General features: G+C 42.7%; 1 protein-coding gene across 3 annotated transcripts in view; it reads right to left on the minus strand.

Annotated features, from left to right (window-relative positions):
• The window catches only part of soat1 (sterol O-acyltransferase 1), a 42,305-nt gene extending 26,833 nt beyond the window's left edge, over positions 1 to 15,472 (minus strand). Inside the window, exons 1-3 of one of the 3 annotated variants that reach the window (XM_033028146.1) lie at positions 15,092 to 15,472; positions 14,349 to 14,476; positions 215 to 273 (exon numbers count right to left, since the gene is read on the minus strand). In XM_033028146.1, coding sequence (XP_032884037.1) covers positions 215 to 273; positions 14,349 to 14,469 — 180 coding nt within the window. In that variant the 5' untranslated portion in view covers positions 14,470 to 14,476; positions 15,092 to 15,472. Of the gene's footprint in view, positions 1 to 214; positions 274 to 14,348; positions 14,477 to 14,575; positions 14,724 to 14,775; positions 14,879 to 15,091 lie in introns of those variants that run through there. The other 2 variants (XM_033028144.1, XM_033028145.1) reach the window with 2 other exon arrangements.
• Between the last annotated feature and the right edge of the window lie 5,131 nt (positions 15,473 to 20,603).

Below are 20,603 nucleotides of genomic sequence, written 5' to 3' on the forward strand. Positions count from 1 at the left end.
AGGGGTTTCGTAGCAAGGTGTAAAGACAACTCCCTCAATATCGGCAAAATGAAGGAACTGGTGATCAATTTCAAGAAACGAGGTGGGGTGCACATCCCAATCAGCATCAATGGTGTCAATGTGGGGATGATTCAAGTTTCAAGATATAAATATCACCAACAATTTGTCCTGGTCCAACCAGGCTACAACCACATATATTGTTTCAAAGCCTTACCTCAGCCTTCAGCTTCAGTTGTATCTTTTTATTGATGACATGTTCAGCATCTACTTTTCCTGAAAGTAAACATAAAATCTTATAAACACAAGTTGAATGAACTGCACGAGAAGCGATTGGGGTTAACGGGAGTGAGGATTGTGGAGGCGTAGGAGAAACAAGCTGTCCACAACATTTCAGATTGGACAGTTACCTTGCTTAATTATCAGAACATTGTGTTAAAGGTAGAACAACATTGTGTTGATAGGCCACTAACATTCTGGAGATGGAGACATGGAGAGAATAAATTAAAAAAACATAACGGGCAATAGATCAGAGGGCTTATTTCTGTGCACTGGGACTATTAAATTAGACTCTTCTTTGAAAGACAAGGTAATTTGTCACGTCACCAGTCTGAAGAAGGGTCTCGACCCGAAACATCACCCATTCTTTCTCTCTAGAGATGCTGCCTGTCGTTTCCCCCCCCCCCCCCCCCCGAGTTACTCCAGCCTTCTGTGTCTATCTTCGGTTTAAAGCAGCATCTGCAGTTCCTTCTTACACAAAGTAATTTGCCATTCAGGCTCCAAATATCATTAATATTCAATCAGACAGCATTGGAATTAGATGCCGTCATGGACTAAATGGCCTCCCATGGTCGAACATTGTGAAGTCAGACAATGGGTCAAAATGAAAGTATCTTGAAAACCCACAGTGCACCTTGGAAGTCAAATCAATTAACTACTATTAAGCACAGCTTGGATATCTGAGTAAAGGTTTTGTTGTTTTAAATCCTGCATTTTAACCCATCTTAAATCATTCAAATATTGCAATGTTACAAATTTCAATTGCCAACACATTGTATTGAATATTTAGAATTGACATGTTGCAATGGAAAGCAAGAGATAGGAAATCACCTTACAGGCATAACAAACCTCCTCAGAGGAAATTAAGGCAGATAGCCACTATTTTTAATCATTTCGGAGATAATTTCTAAAAGACTAGCCTTTTGGTTTTGCGAAATTACCCGACAATATATTGGGGGGGAGGGGGGGGAGTGAAAGAAATATTGGAAACGCACCTCCATGGGGGAGGAAAAGAGAGGAATATGGGACATGGATGGGAGATGAGCATACAGAGGTGGGGAATGGAGCAGGTTGGCTGGTGAGGAACAGAAAATAGAGAGGGGGATGGGGGGGGGTGTTAAAGGGGGATGTGAGTTTCTGTTCTTCTAGTTTGTATGTGGCCTCACTCTGGCAGTGGAGGTGGCCCAGGATAGGAAGGTCGAATTGAGATGGGGAGGAGAGTTGAACTAGTTAGCAACTGGGAGACCAGCTGGCTTTGGCGGACAGAGCACAAGCGGTAAAACGGTGGCCTGGTCTTTGTATGGTCTTGCTGATATAAAGGAGGCAAGATGGAGAACACCAAATGCTGCAGACAAATAGTTAAGTTATACTTGTCCCACATTGAACCCCGATTAGGCCACTCTTGAAGAACCACTTTCTCTTGCTGGGTTCCACATTACAGATAGATCAACTACACTGGATTACGTGCAAAAATGCAAGGGCATACATCAGTAAAGGATGAACCATTAGAGGAGAGTGAAGGATGAGCTAATCAAGGTCATCAAAATTATGAATCGTTGGAGATGTAGAAAATGTTTCCACTTGTGGGAAATTACATAACAAGACACATACAAAGAAAGTTACCCACAAAATTCAACAGGAAATTCAGGACAAATAGCTTTATCCTCAAAACAGGGAGAACTGAAACTTAATACCACAGGGAGTGGTTGAATTGTGAATACATTTAAGTGTGTGGGTGTGAAGGACAAGCACATAAAGGAATGCGAGTTGCGCTCATAGATCAGACGATGAAATATGGGAAACAGCTCAAATGGTGTATGAATTTCAATTTTGAAAATGACGCAATATCTGTTTCTGTGCATATATTCAAATTGCAGGTTGACAAGAAGAGGGTGATGGGACCGACAGAGCTAGTAAAAGCAACAGGGAAAAAGCTCCCAAACGCCTAACATTATTGCAATGAGTGGTTAAAAATTCATCAACTAACTTGACAGTTTAAGTGATTTACAAGCATTCCACAATTCTGCAGCCAGAAGTGAGAATCAGGTAATATAATATATTACTGCTTCTAATGCTGGGGACGGCAACCTACGCCCCCCGGGCCGAATGCGGCCCTTAACTCAAAATTATCCAGCCCTCAGGCGTATTTTTGTTCTTCAAGTAATCATCCGGCCCGCAGACTTCCTTCATCTCCGGTACCTCCCGGGACGGAGGCCGCGGCACCCAGGTGCGGTGACGCAAGGAAGCCTGCGCTGGTGGCCGCAATGGCAGAGCCGCCAAGCACCGAGTTCTGGCTGTACCGCATCCTGCGCAAAGCCGTTGGAACAGCCGCGCACCTTCTGTGTCTGGGCTTCACTGTCGGGATCGGGGTTATCAACAGGCCGTGGACGAGTGAATGCAAGTGTGAGTATTTGAGCCACCGCCTTCAGGACACAGCCAAGGCAATGGTCCATCAGTATGCCATGTTCATGAGCGCCCGTAACTAGGGGCCAGTGCTCCGGTGGCATCCTCGAAGGAGGGGGATCTATGTGAACACATGATTTAATGCCTGCCATCCATGTGTACACGTGATAGATGTGGCCCGCCATCCACTCACAGACATGCGTCCTGGCCCCTACGCAGACTGGATAGACTTGGTAAAGACTGGATAGACTTGGTTTATACTCTCTAGAATTTAGGAGATTGAGAGGGGATCTTATAGAAACTTACAAAATTCTTAAGGGGTTGGACAGGCTAGATGCAGGAAGATTGCTCCCGATGTTGGGGAAGTCCAGGACAAGGGGTCACAGCTTAAGGATAAGGGGGAAATCCTTTAAAACCGAGATGAGAAGAACTTTTTTCACACAGAGAGTGGTGAATCTCTGGAACTCCCTGCCACAGAGGGTAGTCGAGGCCAGTTCATTGGCTATATTTAAGAGGGAGTTAGATGTGGCCCTGGTGGCTAAGGGGATCAGAGGGTATGGAGAGAAGGCAGGTACGGGATACTGAGTTGGATGATCAGCCATGATCATATTGAATGGCGGTGCAGGCTCGAAGGGCCGAATGGCCTACTCCTGCACCTAATTTCTATGTTTCTATGTTTTCTATGTTGCCGACCCCTGTTCTAATGTATTCACCATGATATCAGAGGTTTGCCATAAAATTGCACTCACCTGTATTCAGCGCAAATTACAGCAATGTTTATACATCGTCCATGTGTCCCAAACATTATGGTGCACTGAAATGGGGGGCCTATGTATAAACACAGCTGTAATATCTACATGGTGAAACCAAAATGTATAAAAACGGCCTTTATTAAAATCTGACAATGTGCACTTTAACCACATGTAGTTTTATTTCTATTACAAGTCTCAAATTGTGGAGTACAGAGGCAAATAAATAAATGATGGATTTTTGTCCCAAACAATGTGGAGGGCACTGTAGACTCTCCCACTAGTGGAAACAACCTCTCCGTATCCATTCTATCCAGGCCTTTAATTATTCAGTAAGTTTCAATGAGGTCTCCCCTCATTCTTCTAAAGTCCAACAAGTACAGGCCAGAGCCATCAAATGCTCACCATATGTTAACCCAAATCATCCACAGGTTCATTTGCATAAACCTCCTCTGGACCCTCTTCAATGCCAGCACATTCTTCTTCAGATGGGGCCCAAAACTGCTCACAATACTCCAAATGCTGTCCGACCAGTGCCTTGTAAAGCCAAAGCATTACGTCCCTGTTTTTATGTTCTAGTCCTCCCAAAATAAATGCAAACATTGCATTTGTCTTTCTTATTACTTATTTAACTTGCAAACTAACCTTTTGGAGATCCTGCACCAACACTCGCAAGTCTGTTTGCACTTCTGATTTTTCAATCATCTTCCTTATTTATAAAATGATTTATGCCTTTTTCCCCCTACCATCATAGTGCATGCATGACTTCACACCTTGCTACACTGTATTCCATCTGTAACTTCTTTGTTCACTCTCCCACTCTGCCCAAGACCTTCTGCAGACTCCCTTGTTCTTCTGCTCTACCTGCCCCTCCATCTACTTTCATATCAACCGCAAACTTGGCCACAAAGCCTTCAATTCCCTCATCCAAATCATTGATATACAATGAGAAGAGTAGCAGCCACAACACCGACCCCTGTGGAACACTGCTTGTCACCGACAGCTAACCAGAAAAGGCCCTCTTTATTCCCACTCTTTGCCTTCTGCCATTCAGCCAACCTTCTCTCCATGCTAGTATCTTCCCTCTGATACCTTGGGCTCTCATCTTGTTTACTAGCCTCGTGTACAGTACTTTATCAGAGGCTTTCTAGAAATCCAGGTAAACAACATCCAATGACACTCCTTTGTCAATCCTACCATTTACTTCCAAGGAATTCCAACAGGTTCGTCAGGCAAAATCTCCCCTTCACAAAACTATGTTGACTTGGGACTATTTTATCATGTTTCTAAGTACTCAGAAAACTCATCCTTAACAATGGCCTAAATTTTACCAACCACTGTAGTTGGTTTAATGGCCTATATTGTTTCTCCTCATTTGCTTTGCGCCATTCTTGAACAGCGGAATAACATTTGCAATTGTCCAGTCCTTTGGGTCCACTCCTGACCATTGATTGTTGAAAGACAACCACTAATGCCTCCACAATCTCCAAAGCTACCTTTCAGAATCCTTTGGTGTGGTCCATCTGGTGCAGGTGACTTATCCACCTTCAGACCTGGAATGTGGGAATAACCAACATGACTAGGTATATTGTTTAGCATTAAATACTCTCCAAAAAGGAAATAGTGCCTTCCACCTTAATTGTGCTTTTAGCACGGGGGCCACAAAAAGTACTGCAGGATAGGGATTTCAGAGCTCCAGGATTTGGGCCAAATTCACCAAAGTAGAAGGGAATTTCCAGCACAGGAAGCAGCCATCCAGCCAGCATAACCTACAAAAGCAGACTGCTGATAACCAACTTCAATGGGGCGTTTGCTTTGGTTGGAACGCTGACAGGCGTTGCTCCATTGGAAAATGCATTCAAAGATGGTTTGGCAAATTGCAGTCATCCTGTGGACCAAGCCTTGCAGTCAGGGCTCCAGGAAATGGGCCCGTATTTAATCTGTAGAGGGTACCAATCGAGCAAACTGTTCCTGATTGGAATCTGCTTTTTTTTTTTTTATAAAGTTTATTTTTAGGTCCAACTAGTGACATATATTTGGATGAAAATACGTAAATCACGGAGAACCATCCTTTACAACAGAACTCTAACCTACCTATAGGATGATTTCACGAAAGGTCACTGGAGCGTAGATCCGCACCCACGTGACCGCAAATTTTAACTGGAGTACATGCGTCACTTCCGGTACATGTTAGTGAATGGGAAAACACGCACTTTCACACCCGTTAAAAACATCGAAAACGGCCCGTTTTTGAGCTGCAATTAACTGTACCAGTCGGGGTGACCGTGAGGCACAGCTACCTAAATTTACAGTTAAAAAAAAAAGATAGAAACTAAGGTAAATTCAAGAGGGAGCTGATGGTGCAAAAACGGCGGAAGTTGATAGCGGACATTTGCCGTGGAGATTTAAAGATCCAAAATATCGGGAATTATCGCGTTTGCTCGCTGCATTTCATCAAAAGTAAGGCATTATTGACTTTTTATCTTTATTCATTTGTTAGATGAAAAGTATTAAAAGTTAGAAATCCTTCAGTAAAATTGCAAAATCACCCATTGTTCTCAGGTGGGTTTTAACATGCAAAATGAAAACGCTTCTGAAGCTCCATTTACCATTTAAATAATCGTAAACTCTCAATGCGTTTGGAAATAAATTTTACTCAGATGCAAGCTAAGGAATGGGATAATTGTCAGCTGTTAGTTGGACAAAATCAGGAGATTTTATTATTTGCCAAAATATATTTCTCAATGTTTCTTGTTTAAAGCCTGCACAATCACCCAAACTACTTATTTATTTATGTCGCAATGTGAGTACAAACTTCCCCAAGCCCTGCCTTGCAATCACAGTGGGCACTGCATTGAGAAATATATTTTGGCAAATAATAAAATCTCCTGATTTTGTCCAACTAACAGCTGACAATTATCCCATTCCTTAGCTTGCATCTGAGTAAAATTTATTTCCAAACGCATTGAGAGTTTACGATTATTTAAATGGTAAATGGAGCTTCAGAAGCGTTTTCATTTTGCATGTTAAAACCCACCTGAGAACAATGGGTGATTTTGCAATTTTACTGAAGGATTTCTAACGTTTAATACTTTTCATCTAACAAATGAATAAAGATAAAAAGTCAATAACGCCTTACTTTTGATGAAATGCAGCGAGCAAACGCGATAATTCCCGATATTTTGGATCTTTAAATCTCCACGGCAAATGTCCGCTATCAACTTCCGCCGTTTTTGCACCTTCAGCTCCCTCTTGAATTTACCTTAGTTTCTATCTTTTTTTTTAAACTGTAAATTTAGGTAGCTGTGCCTCACGGTCACCCCGACTGGCACAGTTAATTGCAGCTCAAAAACGGGCCGTTTTCGATGTTTTAACGGGTGTGAAAGTGCGTGTTTTCCCATTCACTAACATGTACCGGAAGTGACGCTTGTCCCCCAGTTAAAATTTGCGGTCACGTGGGTGCGGATCTACGCTCCAGTGACCTTTCGTGAAATCACCCTATTGCATTTACAGGGTTAAGATCCATGGTGGACCCAAGATCAAACAAAGTGCACATTTGTGCTATTATCCTCCTCATGAGCAAGAATGGAAATTTGACTGAATTAGCCGTTTAGGCGATTATCATGGACTAATGAAGTTATGATCACTCTTATTCATACTACTATGTAACAAAAAAGGAACATCAGGAAATAAGTCACCATTTCCTATTTCGAGTTCTTCTAGAAACTATACTGACAACTTTCAAGAATCGGCAATTTGGAAAGCGACAAATCCACTGTAGATCCTGACAGTCTACAGCTATAATTCAATTTATGTCAACTCTGTTGATTTCTCCTTGGCTGCAAGCTCAAATACACCACCCAACCCCACCTCAAAATAAGCACCAACCACACAGTAAACATACAGTCTAAGTTGTTTTAAAGCAATGACTAGTATGGCAATGTAGTGTGTTTGGGCCACAGCTATTAATAATGAGGAACATGTGATGCAAAGAGGAAACTGCAACATAATATTTGAGATGAATATTAAAAGGTATCAAGAGTACAGAAAAATAATATTTACATGAATGTCAGAGAATGGCTCAAAGCCATTTGTATGTCTCCAGATACAGAACGTTAAAATTTGTGTTAGTTTACTCTTAAGCCCCTGTCCCACTGTGTGAGGTAATTCAAGAGTTCTCCCGCATTGTAAAAAAAATTAAAAATTAAAATAATTTTTTTTTAAACGGACTCGTGGGAAGTATGCAGAATGTACTTACCGGGAACGTCGGAGCTCGGGACATCTCTTAGCGGCTCGTAACGCTAACGGCAGGTACCCGGGAAATGTGGTAAACTCGTGAAGATTTTTCAACATTGTGAAAAATTTCCACGAGAGCCCCGAGTACCCATGAACGGCCATTAGCGTAATTCTCCGAGTTTGAATCAGGGGAAACTCAGGAGAACTCTTGAATTACCTCGTACAGTGGGACAGGGGCTTAACCTCAAGCTCTTCAAATCTCAGATTAATGGATAACAACTCTTGACAAACAAGCACTGATCAGCAAAAATGTGAAAATATACTGAGACAAGAATGTCGTATGCATACAATTTAAACTGTTGAGATAATGTTGCTACACTGCAACCTTCATGTGACAACTGTAGATTTCCCACCTGCGCTCCGATATTCAACTCCTCATGGCCCACTGGCACAACACGCCTATAATTTGCATTAGTAAATCTGATTACTGAACCAGCTAATGGATTAGTATAAAGAGGAACAAATTACATTTTAATTTGATTTACTTAAGGATAACAAGTGATTTTTGCATTTTAATATTTCATGAAATTTCAATTAAAAAATTGATGTACACGTAAATATTTACTTTGCTTTTGAAAGTTTTGTTTATAAATAGAAACAGTGACAAATATCCACCAGTCTGATAGAGGAACGGCAGTCTAGAATATAGGACTTCCGCATTAAACAGTATCACCATTTCTTCTATGCATGGGTCAAATAGAACATGGCAAGGATTTAGCGACTTGCACAATAAGTTCAGTCTTACTGATTTGCTACAAGCATGAGCGAGTTCTGATGGGTCAAGTACTTTGCTCCAATTGCTAAAGAAAAGTGTAGAAAATAAACTCCTTGTTCAAAATGTAGTTTAAGTTTGGGAGCAGATACTAAACAGTTAAGAACCCTCCCCCACCTCACACTATTTTTGACCAGCAGTGGATCCAGAACTGTAGACTAAAATGGTGGATCACACAAAGCTGTCCAAAAGTGACCAGGAAATGAAAATCAACACTAACATTAAAAACAAAAAAAGACAGAGGTTTGGGCTCAGGGGTTGAAAAGTTCCCAGTGACTCAAGGAGTAATTTACTGTGCAAACGACGAGCATGAACAGCGACAACAACAAATAAGGCCACATCGTGGAAGCTATTCAATGTCACTCAGGCCAAACATTTTCCAATTAATGGAGAGACTCGGCTCTCTTGATCACAAAACCACCTTTAAGAGTTTCCAAGTCAGGCTGTTAAAGATTGAACTTTCAAAAAAAACAAAAAAAAACACACAAAATAAAAATTAGCTGAAATACTGTACAAATCTGACTCACCCCACATGACCGGGTCCTTTTAACCAACAAATTGGGCTGTGTGCACCTCGCCTAACCAGTTTACAAATGGATTCGATAGTTAGGGAATATAAAGAAGATAGCTATTGAAGATTACAGTATCAAAGGATCATTAGAGTGTAGGTGGCCACTCAGCCCATCAAGTGCATGCCTATATCTGCTTCCAACCAGCTTTTCAACACTATCATACTAGTCATTGGGAGATGTAACATGGGACCAGGCCCTTCTGCGCACCATGCCGACCACCCAGGAGATTCAGCAAATCACTTGTATTTCTTCCAATCTAGTGTACTGCATCTTGTGTCTACAATACAGCCTCTCCCACTTTGGATAAACCAAAGATCGGATGTCTGCATTACAGAGTACCCATACTCAGTCCACATGAACGACCAAGTTTCCAACAACCTACCATTTTAATTCACTATCCCATTCTCATAATGATATTTCTGCTTGGGGTCTTCCACAGTTACAACAAGTCTTAACCAAAGCTCAAGAAATACAATTTTCCATCATGTTGCAACCTTCTAGTTGACTTGAGTTATCAGGAGAGACTGGACAAGGTCATAGATTCAGAGTTGTACAGCACAGAAACAGGTCGTTCGGCCCACCGTACCAATGCAGTCACCATGCCCATCCACATCAATCCTACATACTTACATGCCAAAATAATTTACCATTACAAAATAATTTAAGTACTGTCCAGATACCTCAAAATGGTACTGTTCTTGCATGCACCATCTCACTCACCAGCCACAAACATTCAAGGTATACCTCCTGAGTTTCCCTCCAAGACCCCCTCTTTTCACCCCAAACCCATGTCCTCCACCCATGGTTCACAGGACACACACAGAACCCATCTATCTCATCCACACCAACGTAAAACCAAGAAAGTTATTTTCTTGTACCCATTCAATCACCCAATTCAACATTTCCAAGAGTATAATTGGCAGATTCCAAAGCATAACTGCTTTCTGCATGGGTAGCCTTCTTCCCTTTGTCTTTTGCCCAGGACTACAGAATCTGTTCCTCGTCATTTTTAAAACCATACACTAATACAGGGGTTCCCAACCTTTTTTGGCCTGTTTAGCCCTGGCAACTTGAATAGCACATAACAAAGTTATTCCACTTATTTATGAACAACTAATGATGAACAGATACCAGATGAACAACTAATGATGAACAGATACCAGAACCAAACACAGTCAGTCAATGAGAAAAAATATGGACAAATCCAGAACCAACAAAATTTACCCCCTGGGGGTAAATTTACCCCAGGTTGGGAACCCTTGCACTAATGGATACAGTTCCCATCCTAATACCCTGTCTAGACACTATGGCAGAGAAAGGGACAAAGCCTCTTGATACACTGAGTACATGCTTTCCATCAGGCACCCAATAATCTCATTACCTTGAACACCAAAATGCCACAAACTTTTTTGCTGCAAGCCGAGCAACCACATTCCCTCATTCAAGTAAGTTTTTATTCCACCTTCAAGGACTTTCACAACTTTATATCAGACACGGCGGAAGAGCTACTGCCTTACAGCGCCAGAGACCGGGGTTCGATCCAGACTATGGGTGCTTGCCTGTAGAGTTCGAACATTCTCCCCGTCACCTGCGTGGGTTTTCTCAGAGATCTTCGGTTTCCTCTCGCACTCCAAAGACGTACAGGTTTGTTGGTTAATTGGCTTGGTGTAAATGTAAAATTGTCCCTAGTGTGTGTGTAGGGTAGTGTTAATGTGCGGGGATCGCTGGTCGGTGCAGAATCGGTGGGACTAAGGGCCTGTTTCCACGCTGCATCTCTAAATCAAACTAAACACCAGCTTCCAAAAACTAATTGCTTGTACAGTTAAGGTGCGTAGCATCAGTCAGCACCATACAGCATGGAAAAAGACCCTTCAGTCAAACTGGTCAACGCTGACCAGGTTGCCAAACTGCACTAGTCCCACTTGCCTGCACCTGGCTCGTAAACATCCAAAATGTTTCTATCCATGTACCTGTCCAGTGGTCTTTTACATAATTGTAGCCAGCTCCACCAATTCCTCGGACGGTTCATGCATAATCCCCCCCACTATCTGTATGAAATAGTTGCTCCTCAGGATTCTTATCAATCTTTCTCATCTCAATTTAAACAAATAGCTTCTAAGTTTGGACTCCCCTACCCTAGGGAAATAACTGCAGTTATTCACCTGAACAATGACCCTCGTGATTTTCTAAACCCCCACAAGGTCAAACTGCAGCTTCCTGCACTCAAGTGAACAACAACCCAGCCTGTCCAGTCTCTCCTTGTAACTCAAGCCTTCCAGAGGCTCTAACAACCTGGCAAAGCTTTTTTTGCAGCCTTTTCAGTTAGATGAACCGCATACTCAACACACTGACCAAGAAAGTCAAGCATGCCAAATGGCTTCTTCATCCTGTCTAACCTGTGGCATCAATTTCAATGTACCAGGTTCCTTTCTAACAGGTCTTGATAGTCTACAGTACCTCGACTCAGATTAGTGTATTGTTATGTATATTCATAAATTTCTTCAGTTAAGGGTGAGCTGTGGTCAATGAATAGCATCTTAACCTAAGTGTTTTTATTGTCAAGGTGTTCTAATTGTCAAGGTGATCCAGGGTTGAAGGTCAGGCAAGGAAAATAGTGTCCTTCATACACCTATTGTTTTCTATCTCCTATTGCAAGGGGTTTAGATTATCCAGAAGACTGGTACAAATACAAGCCATCACCAAACTTTCAGAACACTTTCCAGGCCCCACCATTGACTATGCACATCCTACACTACTTTATTTTTCCAAAATAGAACACCACATATTAATCCAAATTAAACAATCTGCCATTCCTCAGCCCCATCAATCAAAATCCTGTTGTAATCTGAGAAAACCTTATTCACTCTCCACTATGCCACTACGTTTGGTGTCATCCACAAGCTTACCAACCACGCCATCTACTTTTCACAACCATTTCGTTAATATCAATGACAAACATGGGTATGGATCCGATCCCTGTTTCACACCATTTGTCACCGGCTTCCAGTTTGAAAGACAACCCTGCTTTCATGTTTTTCCATTTTAATGTGTTAATTTAGTGAGTTAAACATTTTATTCCAGTATGAAACATACATAACAAAGTCCAAAAGCAAGATGCTGGCTTCTGCTGCAGAAAATGATCGACCTCCTTTCCATGGAATTTCTTCACATTGCTCTGCAATCTTTGCACTATTGGTGTGTTTATCATGATTGTATGTATACTGTTTACTCTGAGTTTCACATGAATAAGCAAGTATTTGAACCCTGGCGTAGACAATAATAATCTGTAATATATCACATACAAACGCTTGCTCATTCTTTGCAGTGGCTGAGTGGGCAGCCAAGCACCACTTGGTTCACAACTCCTTGTCGATTTATGAAAAATAGCATCAAATCTAGGCCCCATAACAGTTTAACAATCAGATCCCTCTCAAGACAGAGAAGGATCCAAAGTAATTTCAAGACTTGAGCAATACAGGAAGAATGGTTAAAGAAACTACCACACTTTAAAGTTCTTAACCTTTCCTCAGCCCTGCAATTTTACAACTGCTCATCAGTGAAGGGCCCAAACAATACTTGTGAAGCAGGGCTGACAAACGGAATAGACATTTCCACCAGATATCCACCGATAGGTGTCTAGAAAGAGTCTGACAAACATACCAACATCAACAACATCTCATTCATTAAATGGACAGATTGCTGCCCGAGAGAAAACAGAACTGACTGGTATTAATCTTTTGCTGGAAGTTTCAAATGAATAGGAATTAATTAAGAGGCGAAACAAAACAATCACTTAATCATCAAACATCAATAGACTGGAATAATCCTTGTGCTTATAATTGATAATCTCATTCACAACTTAATAAATGGCCGATTTCCCCAATGTAGGTATTGCCATTTGTTTATGATTATAATTGTGCACCAAGATACAGTGAAAAATTGTGCGCAATGCTTTCCAGTCAAACCATCCACACACACACACACACACCTACGTGAGATGATCATCAAATTCGGTCAAGAGTTTGGAACATTAAAAAGTCAGCAACCACACAAAAAGGAAGTTGAGCAAGCTATTGCCTCACAGATCCCCACTGACCTAACAGAAGCATCAAGACATGCCATAAATAAAGATCTCACGAGTCATATCATGTGTGAAGGCAATGGGTTTTCTACCACAACCATTACATAGCTTAAACAAGGTCATCTCAGCAATTGCAAGTGAACACTGATCCACATCAAAGTGGCTTTTGCAAATTATTTTTTGGGGGGGTGGGGGGGGGGGGAGTCCAGAACCAGGGGCCACAGTTTAAGAATAAGGGGTAAGCCATTTAGAACGGAGATAAGGAAACACGTTTTCACACAGAGAGTTGCTAGTTTGTGGAATTCTATGCCTCAGACCGGTTCTCTGGATACTTCCAAGAAAGAGCTAGATAGGGCTCTTAGAGATAGCAGAGTCAGGGGATATGGGGAGAAGGCACTGATTGGGGATGATCAGCCATGATCACATTGAATGGCGGTGTTAGCTCGACCTCCACCTATTGTCTATTGTATTCATTACCATACTCCATCTGAAGAAAAAGTGGAAATAGGCACAAATAGGCACACACCAATGTGCCTATTTGTGCCATTAACACTACCCTACATTCTTAGAAATTTAAAAAGATTTGGCATGTCACTGAATATGCTGACAAACATCTCCAGAAGCACTGTGGTAAGTATCCCGACTGGTTACAACATGGACTGGTACAGTAATTCCAATGTACAGGAATGCAAGAAGCTGCAGAGTAGTAGATTCAGCCATCATAAGCACAGCCCTCCATAACATCGAAGCATGTACACGAGACACTGCCTTAAGGCAACATTACCATTCAAAGAGCCCACCATCTGGGCCATGCCTTCTTCTTGCTGTTACCACCAGCAGGAGATACCGGTCCAGAAATGATTACTTTCCGAAAACAAACGGGGTCTTGGGCCGACCAACATAACCTCAATCCAGCCCAGGCAATGAAATACTACACCGTGCCATGTAATCATGTATTATTAAGTTAGTGTGTATTGTCTGAGTCTATGTGTCTGTATTGTTGCTGTAAGCAAAGTTTTCATTATACCTGCACCTCACTACACTTGCGTAAGGACAGTGAACACAATCCGACTTACCCCATACATGTTGTCAGACCATCTTCAGCAATTTCTGACTTTAGATTGGAACAAAGCTCATTTCATAATATTCCACTGAAATTAAGCACAATGAACCGAGAGAAGAGAGTAGAATAAACGCACCATTGCTGACCGACCGATCGTACTCCTCGCCAAGTCCTTCCGAGGTTCTCACACCGTCGTCCTCCAAAGACTTGGCGGAAATTCGCCGGGATCTGAGCGCCATCGTTGTCCCGCTCGCCATCAACTTCCTGCGAGAAAAAAAGTACACTTAAAATAAACCAGATCAACGCATAGGAAGCGGGACAAATTAAATCATAGCTCCAGTAAAATTTCAACTTACACACAACCAACTAAAATTCAAAACTCCGATTCCCAGTTAGTTAAGAATGCTTACTAGCATTTTATGTTTAATCTAAAAAAAGTTAACAGGACATTGCATGTTAACGTTCCGAATGTTTTAAACAGGACAAAGGTCAAGGCTTAAAGGAAGGTTAGACGATTCAGCAGCTAAATGTGACATTATTTAAGAGGGGAAACAATACAATACAAGGGTAGTCACTGCGCCAGATAGTCATTCGCTGGGCCATTTTCCCCATCCATGAAACAACGTGTCTGGTCCACGGACTCGAAGATGCGACACGTGATCTACGGACAGCGTGCGCTAGGATGTAAGGGAGAGGAGAACTCGGGGGGGGAGGAGGAAGAGGAAGAAAGAAAAAAAGAAAGAAATAGAGGCAGGAGCAAAGATCATTGGGCAGGAGTAACCTGAAACCGGCCCGAAAAAAACACAGCAAAAGCCCAGCTCGTCGTTCAGTGCGATCCAAAATGTTTGGACAAGGGCTACGGCGACGCTCGGAACTTGCCTGGCCCCAACGAGCAATGAAAGGACGGCTGAGGGAGCGGTGCCGGCCTCGCTACTCAGGGACGTCCGGGGTCCCGTTCACCTGCACCCAGCGCCGATACTAATGTAGCCGCGTCCCGCTCAGTTGCTCCCAGAGACGGCACTAATGTAGCCGCGTCCCGCTCAGTTGCTTCGAGCGCCGACACTAATGTAGCCGCTTCCAGCTCAGTTACTCCCAGCGCCGGTGTAGCCGCTTCCAGCTCAGTTGCTCCCAGCGCCGGCACTAATGTAGCGATTCTAATGTAGCCGCTGCCTGTCTCCGCGTTCCGAAACAGAACGACGTGACTTGCAGCGTGCGCGCCGCCGACGCAATGCCAGCCAAAGATGAAGCAAGTTTGCTAGAGGAGGCGATGGCGACTCACTGACCCTGCCCTCGGTCTGTGTCCGCTAGTAACCTCGCCCGCACAACCCCATGTAAATCAGCAAAAAAACGCACCACAGACCGATACATTAGTCACTTGACTCGTTCACTGGTTGGGGTGGGGGTTGGGGTTGTGTGTGATGTGGGGGTTGTGGGTGGGGGGGACAGCACGGGGATGAATATTAAAGAACAAAAAAAGGCTTGTATGACACAAGGTACTTTATTTCCCGAATGATACTTTTTAATTAAACATTTCTGACACGCTATGTATAAATTAAAATGGCATTTCGGATTATGAAATAATGAAGTAAATCGCACCTTGCCTCGACACCTGAATGATTCCAGGTAGTCTTTTTTTATCCATCAAACAATAAATAAATCACGATTTTGATATATATATATATATATATATATATAAACTAAATGCTGGAACAACTCAGCGGGTCATAAGATCATGTGATAGGAGCAGAATTAGGCCATTCGGCCCATCAAATCTACGCCATTCAATCACGGCTGATCTATCTCTCCCTCCTAACCACATTCTCCTGCCTTCTCCCCATAACCTCTGACACCCGTACTAATCAAGAATCTATCTATCTCTGTCTTAAATATATCCACTGACTTGCCTGCACAGCCTTCTGTGGTAAAGAATGCCACATATTCTCCTCCTCATCTCCTTCCTAAAAGAAGGTCCTTTAATTCTGGGGCTATGACCTCAAGTCCTACCCTCTCCCACCAGTGGAAATGTGGGAGACTCTCCCACTAGTGGGTCATGCAACATCTGTGGATGGGAAATGGACAGAACATTTTTCAGGTTGGGACCTTTCTTCAGAATGATCTCAGACTGAATTTTGTATAATCATTTTTGATGTCTGTCACCATTGTTTGGTGGGAGTTTTACAGCATTCCCGAGTTTCACTTCTGTAATTGTATTTATTTATCGTATGTGAGTGTTGCTGACAAAGCCGACTTTCAATTCCAACCCAAATTGTCCTTGATAAATAAAATGGAAATTAATCATCGTATTGGACTGTCATCAGAAGACAGTGTGGTGAACATATTCTCACAGAATTAATACTGTGCCATAATAAGCAAATATAATACATTTCAGATATGGTGGAGTGAAGGTCATCGATGGAAGAGCTGAAGCTATTTGGACCAAAGGGCATAGCCCCCGTGAACTCTTGCAGTTTAAAGGGCCTGTCCCACTTTCACGACCGAATTCACGACCACTGCCGAGTTTGCCCTTGACTCATACTCGCAGCATGGTCGTCAAGAGGTCGTAGCAGGTCGCGATGCTAGTCGTAGGTACTCGTGGCATCAAGTGGGTCGCGGCGTTTTTCTAGCCTGATGAAATATGTCCACGAGTAAAAAAGGTCATGAATTAAGTCGTGAAAGTGGGACAGGCCCTTAAGTCTTGGGCCAGAAAGTGATTTGGCTGCAAACAGAACCATTTTCTCTGTGGCAGAAATGGTTCTGTTCAATGAAACATTCTTTCCTTATTCCTAGTGACTAATTTTGCTCAGGCTCCTTGACACAGCACTCATTTAAATGCTGCTTTAAAATTAAGTGTGTGGATTCTGTCTCACCTTTAGAACATATTTCTCCAAGTTTAAACCAGGCTGTAATGACGAGTGAAGCATAAAGGCATAAATGACAAGTGGAACCCAAAAAGAGCACCATGCACGGACTAATGGGATAAATGTCACCTCATAACACCGTCCATCACCTTGTTGATAATTGGGGAAAAAGCAATAAGAAATATAAACAGGAGGGGCCACTTTCCTTCCCGCGTTTCCTGACCAAATATTTCTACCTCAGCTTCCAATTCTATCTGATTTGAAGGATTCCAAAGATTCACAACCAGCTGAGAGAAAATGTCTCCTTTCTTTCCGTCTAAAATAGGGGACCATAGATTCTGAAATTATGTCCTCCAGGTGTAAATTGCCCAAGTGAAAATACCTTGTTGATATATTCTTTATACAAGATTCTGAGAAGGCTTGACATTTTAATAGACAGATGGAGTGGCAGTTATCTGGGATGCTTTTGTTGTGCTTTTTATAGGCAGGACCTCCTGTTTTATCCTCAGACTGCAGACTCCTCCACAGATGTTGTGAGGGTCATCGTGAGTTGCTCCCGATGATTGGCCTTGAGCTCAATACCTTCCTGAATGCTTTTTCTTCATTCTGGGCAGGCATGGGAATGGCATTTTCAGGACGTTATGTGGATGCTGCTTATCTTCAAAGAGGCTCTGATCAAATTCTTGAACCTTTCCCCCTGCTTCCCTTTAGACCTTTTCCAATGACAGCTCAGTATTGAGCCTCTGCTTTGTGAAACTGCTATCAAGAACACAAATGATATGTTCAACATAACCAACTGAGTCTAATAAGAGTTTGAATGCAGTGTGTGCTCACCTGGAGAGAACACCATTGTTGGCTTGCCTGTTTATATCTGGCTAATTGTCAACATTATAAAATGGATGTCACTGTTACAGTAAGATTGTAACTGTTTAGATCAGGGCTAGTCTGTGACACATTTCCGTGCAACAACACAGTTGTAACTGGGCCCACAGCCTGTGCTGTATCCAATACTATGAGCATTTCTTAATACGATGTAGAGTGAATAAAAATATGCTGAAGATTGTAAGGTTGGAGATCACAGAAGGAGGCTGAGATGGATTATGCTGAATGTAGTTTGCAAGCCCTTTGGGTGGCACAGTGGTGGAGCTGGTAGAGCTGCTACCTCGCAGTGCCAAAGACCCGAATTTGATCCTAGCCTCGACTGCTGTCTGTGCGGAGTTTGCCCGTTCTCCCTGTGACCATGTAGATTCCCTCTGGCTGCTCAGGCTTTCTCCCAAATCCCTAAGACCTGCAGGTTTGTTGATTAATTGGCCTCCCGTGTGCAGGAAGTGGATGAGAAAGTGGGATAACATGGAACTAGTGTGAACAGGTGATCACTGGTCAGTAAGGACCTGGTGGACCAAAGGACCTGTTTCTATGCTGTATCTATGAACTAAACTCTTTGGACTTGTCATTTGCATGAATATAATATAATCTGCCACAATTGAGGAGAGACATTTTGCTAGAGTTTGCTCCTCATTAGTTGGTTGAATGTCTATTATTAGTTTTAACTGGATATGGCAAGACTGCAGAGCTTTGATATGATTTGTTGTTTACGGAATCAATTTTCCCCAATGTGCTTCTACTTTATCATCTGTCTAGCCCTCATTTTGCCTCACTGTATTGTCAACGCATTTTTACTCCCTTGTTGCTACTCCTAGTCTGCTCATCCAGAATTGGTCTCCTGGCTTTGAAATATTTAAACGCTGTGGTATATGTGATAATGAACATTAGGCATTTCAACAAGATTGCGAACAAATGTTCCCTTCAAGAGCTATAGAATCATCAGTGAAAAGAAAACTGCTGAGGAGCAACAAAATATTTTCAATCTCTTGCAACCATTCAACCAACAACGTCCACTTTTGTAGACAGAATGGAAAAAAATCAGCTCCAGCATGAGCAAGTTGATATCATAGTGCAGGGTGCTGATGCCTTCATGACAAGAATGACCAGTTCTGTAGAATATTAACCATAGCAGTCGAATAACCTTTGGCATTTTGACCACAGCCAAGCAAATTCCAGATGTGAAATTCAGAATGCCTTATTTCTGATGACCTCAGTTTTGATCTCACAGCAGATTATTGTTTTACACTGCTGTCCAACAGTGCAAACTGTGAACTGTAAGTGTCACATATGAAGCATGATAGGTTTAGGAGACATAGGGTTCCACTCAAAGCGTATCACTCTCATTTCACCATCACTCTGATCTGACATTCTGTGGAGTGTGGCATCTTTGGCAGGGAGCTCATAGACTTGCTGAAGGTTCTTGGTGAAAAACATCACTGATGAAAAGGTCACCAGCCATTGTTTCCGGGCCTATCCTCACTCCCCTCTTGAATGTGGGGACAATATTAGCTTAATTAGCTCATTTTCTCTGTCTTCGCCGCATCTGCTCCCAAGACGAGGCTTTCCATTCTAGGACATCCGAGAACTCCTCTTTCTCTAGGAAATGTGGTTTCCCCCTCCATATACCCTCCCCCCCACCACCCTACCTACCGCTGTCATATATAGATTCATCTCCCCTGTGTCCCATAGTTGTGCTCTCGTACCCCCTCCCCCAAGGCAGACCAAGGCTAGAGTTCCCCTGGTCCTCACCTTTCACCCCACCAGCCTTCACATCCAACACATCATTCTCCAACATTTTCACCACCTTCAATGTGATCGCACCACGTCACATCTTCCAATCACCACCCCTTTCCACCTTCCACAGAGGACCACTCCCTCCGCAACTCCGTGGTTCACTCAGCTACTTTCCCTTCCCAGCTACTTTCCCTGGCAGCTGCAGGAGATGTACCTACACCTCCTCCCTCCAAGGACCTCAGCAGTTCTTCCAGGTGAGACAGAGGTTCACGTACACCTCCTCTAACTTCATCTATTGCATTTGGTGTTCCTGATGTGACCTCTTGTACATCGGCAAGACCAAGCGTAGACTTGGCAACCATTTCACTGAACATTTGCCTTTGGTCCACCAAGGGCTGCTGGACCTCACGGTTGCTGAAAATGTTAACTCCCCTTCCTGTTCCCATACTGACCATAATGTAATGAAAGGGAACTGCAGATGCTGGTTTATACCAAAGCTGGACACAAAATGTCAGTGGGCCAGGCAGCATCTTTGGAGAAAATAGACCAGTGAAGTTTCAAGCTGGGATCATTCTTCAGGCTGATTGTAAAAGAGGTGAAATGAATTGGAACATTAAGCTCTTCGGCATTTTCTACTATTCATTGAGATTATGATTGATCTTTGACCTAACTCCACACACATGCCTTAGTCCCTGCCCGTTAATACTTCCGGTTAATAAATACCTATCAGCTTGAGAATCAAATAATAATTGACCGGCTCCAATTGTTGTTTTGCAAAGAGAGGAGCAGATTGCAATCACCCACTGCATGCAGAATCATTTCCTGGAACCAAGAGGGTGCAGATGCTGGAACCTTCAGCAAAAAGCAAAGTGCTGGAGAAACACATTGGGTCAGGCAACATCTGTGGAGGGGAT

This window comes from Amblyraja radiata, chromosome 10, assembly GCF_010909765.2.
Source record: "Amblyraja radiata isolate CabotCenter1 chromosome 10, sAmbRad1.1.pri, whole genome shotgun sequence".
NCBI classification, from domain to species: domain Eukaryota; kingdom Metazoa; phylum Chordata; class Chondrichthyes; order Rajiformes; family Rajidae; genus Amblyraja; species Amblyraja radiata.